The sequence below is a fragment of the Cryptomeria japonica genome, chromosome 8, assembly GCF_030272615.1.
Source record: "Cryptomeria japonica chromosome 8, Sugi_1.0, whole genome shotgun sequence".
In the NCBI taxonomy this organism is placed as follows: domain Eukaryota; kingdom Viridiplantae; phylum Streptophyta; class Pinopsida; order Cupressales; family Cupressaceae; genus Cryptomeria; species Cryptomeria japonica.
In genome coordinates, this window is record NC_081412.1 from 61,790,655 (window position 1) to 61,794,834 (window position 4,180).

The following is a 4,180-nucleotide window of genomic DNA, read 5'->3' on the forward strand; positions in this document are numbered from 1 at the left end:
CCTGTAGGATACACAATCATGACATCAAGTGCTTCTCTTCTTATTGCCACACCTCTTTACATTTTAATTTTTAAAAAAAAAGGAATTCAACTAAAAAATGAATCAATTCATTATTATTTAATAAAAATAATTAAATAATATTAACAAGTTAACATTAAAAAATTAAAGAAAAAAATTACAAATCTCTTGCAATCTATGTTGAAATCGATAGACTTAAAAATATATTAAAATTGTTGAAATAAATAAATTTTTAAAACCAAAGAAATTCTCTAATTTTATTTTAATAAAATGAGACATCAATTTCATGTATCAATATCTAATAAAAAATACTACACAATTACCCAAAAATACTCATTACTATAATTATATCTCTAATAAATTTCAAATGTAAGCGAATACCCATATGGATATTTCAAAACTTTTTAAAATGAAAGAAATCGAAAATTTACAAGTTACTATTTAATAAATAAGCGTAACAAAAAGTCAAGCGTCGTGCAGTTAATAAAAATCGTTACAACATTCCTCTCAACGGAATCAAGCAAAGCAGTTTAAAAGCAATTAACATTTTAACCGAGATTCCTTGTGGGGCTACAAACTTACACATTAAATTCGTACTTCTTCCGTAAAATTTAACCTCCGTAAAATTCGCACCCCGTTATTGCCAAATACGGTCAAATCACGTTAACGCGTACACGCTTTGCTCAAGCACAACATGCCAATATAAAAAAAATAAAAATAAAAAATAACAGAATATAAAAATTTTTAAAATGATTCTTTGCATGCTTCACACAAGTTTGGTTTTACTTTAGCGTGTGGTCACATTAACCAAGCATGCCGATCGTGACAAAGCGGATTGTGAGATAACACGGAAAAAAAAATAAAACAGAAAATTGTAAAGGATAAGGAATCTTAACATAAGTTAAATGCACAGGTACAAATTTTCTTGCTATTCCGTAGGCATAGCCTCTTCCACTGGAAGAAGAAATCAAAATATTATATTACTTTATTATATGCATGGTGATGTGAAATTTTTGAGTGTTCTGGAAGAAAATTAACAAAAAAAATATTAGAAAAATGTAGCTTGCATGGCACTTAAAGAGTTGTAACTAAGAAAATCCGGAATTAGAAAGCCATTAATTTTAAGTATTCATTACTAAACTGCTCAGAGGTTTTTTAATGTGCTGTGTCAATCTCTTTCTCAGCAAGTAATGAAATTGTTGGCTTGATTGCTTGCCTAATTATTCATGGCTTCCCATGTGCACGACGGCATAAGTTTCTTATAACAGGGGAGACTCCTCCATTAATGCTTATGTTCCTTATATAATCATTAGCTTGCAGATCTTTGGTCTGGAATGTATTTTATCTTCATCTTTTACTGAGCTTTTACACATTTTCTGCAAAAATGAAGTCTAAGAGCTCAGCTTCTGTATTCTCCCTGCTTGTTGCAGCACTGCAAGTTTGCTTCTTTTTGCTATCTGTGCAGCCTACTTATGGTCTTGGTGGATTTCCTGTAAAGAAACTGTCAAGAAAAACACAGAGATCTTTGGCTGGGAATCTTGGGGGTGGTGTAGATTACAGCTCTGCTCTTCTTATTGTTGTTTCTCAAAAGAAAGGTGAAGGGGATTTTAGTAAGGTGCAAGATGCAATCAATGCTGTTCCTGTTGATAACAAAAATCTTATCTTCATTCGTGTTCTGCCTGGAATTTACAGGTACTGTGAGGAGAATTTTAACATTGAATCTTTGTCATCTTGATGTTGGGTTTCTATGGAACTTTTCATAAACAACTTTTCTTTTAACTTTTTATAATGGATTGTCTATTCTAAACAGTCATTAGGGCTGATGATCTTATAACTCTGTTCCTTCATTTCAACATAGCATATGAATCTAAGGTAGTATCTGTGAGTAGTGGCCAGAATTTTATATAAGTTATGATCAGAATTCGAACCTATGACCAGCGGGAATTCAAATCTGCCCCCACTGGCCATTATTTTATTGAATTTATATTATAAAAATGCTTTCTTTATTATGTATTGAATTGTAAATTTCGTCTCCGATCGGTTGGCTATTTTGAATAAGTTTTGGCAATTCGGGTTTCTTTAGTGAATTATTCGTGAATGAAATTCTTTCTTCTAAACTGGAGGACATGCAACTATTCTTTCTCCTAAACTGCAGGACATGCAACTAATCATTCTTTCTTCGAAACTAGTGGACATGCAAGTTTGCAACTGTTTCAGTTTGTGTTAGCGTAATTGTAACATTATCGTCAATCTGATTCTGATAATGAACATGTAAACAATTTTTTTTAATTAATGCTATTATTTCAGGTGATTTTAAGGTATTTTTGACCCATGAATTATTTGATAAGAACTTTTTGGAATACCATGAATTACTTTTTGCAGGGAAAAGGTGACCATTCCTGTAGAGAAGCCTTACATAATTCTAAGTGGGCGTAACGCGAGCAATACTGTGATAACCTGGAACGAGAATGCTGGAGCCACGGGAGGCACGTATTTCTGTGCAACAATGACAGTATTGGCTTCTGATTTTGTAGCAAGATTTATCACAATACAGGTAAATCGGATTTTACTTGAAATGAGTAAAAAATGTTGCAGAAATATTATCAGAATAGAAACTGTGTAGTGAAAGGAAATTTTGACCTCATCCAGCCGCCACTTGATCATGGGTTTAATTTTATATTTTTTTACTGTAGATCTAAGCAAACATAAAAAATTATTAAAATATTCTTAATGTATTATAATATTAATCTTTGCAGAATTCATATGGTCCTGGCGATCAAGCCGTTGCAATAAGGATTTCTGCAGACAGGTCTGCATTTTATAGCTGCAGATTTCTAGGCTTTCAGGACACTGTACTTGATGACAGTGGAAGACATTACTTCAAAAACTGTTTCATTGAAGGTGCCGCAGATTTTATATGCGGTGATGGGCAATCCATCTATGAGGTAGACTAAATTCAATCAAACTAGATACCCATCTCTAAAAAATCAATTTCCCATTAATAAAATCTGTTTTGATCATTGATTCTGATGCAATTTGATTGGTTGCAGCAATGTCATCTTCACACAATTCCTCTGTTGAACGGAGCCATTACAGCACAGAAAAGGCTCTCTGCAGGGGAACAAACAGGATTTGTGTTTATTAACAGTAAGATAACAGGGGCTGGTTTAATGCTTCTGGGCAGAGCATGGGGACCTTACGCCAGAGTTATATTTGCTCTCACCTTCATGGATAATATTATCTTTCCTCAAGGATGGGATAACTGGAATGATACTTCTAGAGAAAAGTGAGTTTCCTTAACCCAAAAAGAAATTCAGTTTAAATCCAACAAGATGAAGAAACTCATTTTCAGTTTCTAAATTCTTGATTCTTGATTCTTGATTATGAAATATGGCTTCAATCTTGGTTTAAGTTTTTGTTTGTTTGTTTTGTTTTGCTGCAGGACTGTAACTTTTGCTCAGTATAAATGCTCTGGACCAGGAGCAAATAGTGCAGGAAGAGTTCCATGGTCATTTGAGCTGAGTGATAAAGATGCGGCGCCATTTCTGAGCAGCAGTTTTGTTAATGGAGAGCAGTGGATCAAGAAAATGCCCACTCGTTTGACAAGAGCTACCAATCTTATTCCCAAAAACGGTTGATGAGAATTATGGAGACATTTTTAACAAGTTGGAATTTATTCTTATGCTTATTAACATCCCATGTTAATTGTTGGGTGTATTCTATCATAGGTAGTTTTGATTGAGTCATTCTTACTCCGATTGTTGCTGATATTGTATTCTTTCGATTTGAGTTTATACTTTATAGTCACATCAACCATTTATTATAAACCTTTTGAGGATTTTGTCTAATATACATTGAAATGAAATATCATTTGAGGATTTTGTCTGATATACATTGAAACGAAATATCATGAGGATTTTGTTTGATATGCATTGAAATGAATATTTATTTTAAAGTAAATAAAATATTTTATGAATAAAAAAATATTTTTCTATAATGTTTTTTAAAATATAATTCAATTATATTTTATCATTTAATTAGAATTAATTATAATCTGCCATTGTTTCTTTTTTAATCAAATTTGTCACTTTTTTGTGAAGGATATTGTCTCTAGTAATTATTATATTTTAAAAAAATAAAATTTTAAATATATTAAATATAA

General features: G+C 31.8%; 1 protein-coding gene across 1 annotated transcript; it reads left to right on the forward strand.

Annotated features, from left to right (window-relative positions):
* The first annotated feature begins 1,123 nt into the window (after positions 1–1,123).
* On the forward strand, positions 1,124–3,895 carry LOC131030227 (putative pectinesterase 11). The gene is made up of 5 exons (XM_057960955.2): positions 1,124–1,710; positions 2,401–2,572; positions 2,775–2,963; positions 3,069–3,304; positions 3,461–3,895. Exons 1-5 carry the CDS (start codon positions 1,403–1,405, stop codon positions 3,654–3,656), a joined length of 1,101 nt encoding a protein of 366 aa, XP_057816938.2. The 5' UTR covers positions 1,124–1,402; the 3' UTR covers positions 3,657–3,895.
* The last annotated feature ends 285 nt before the right edge of the window (positions 3,896–4,180 follow it).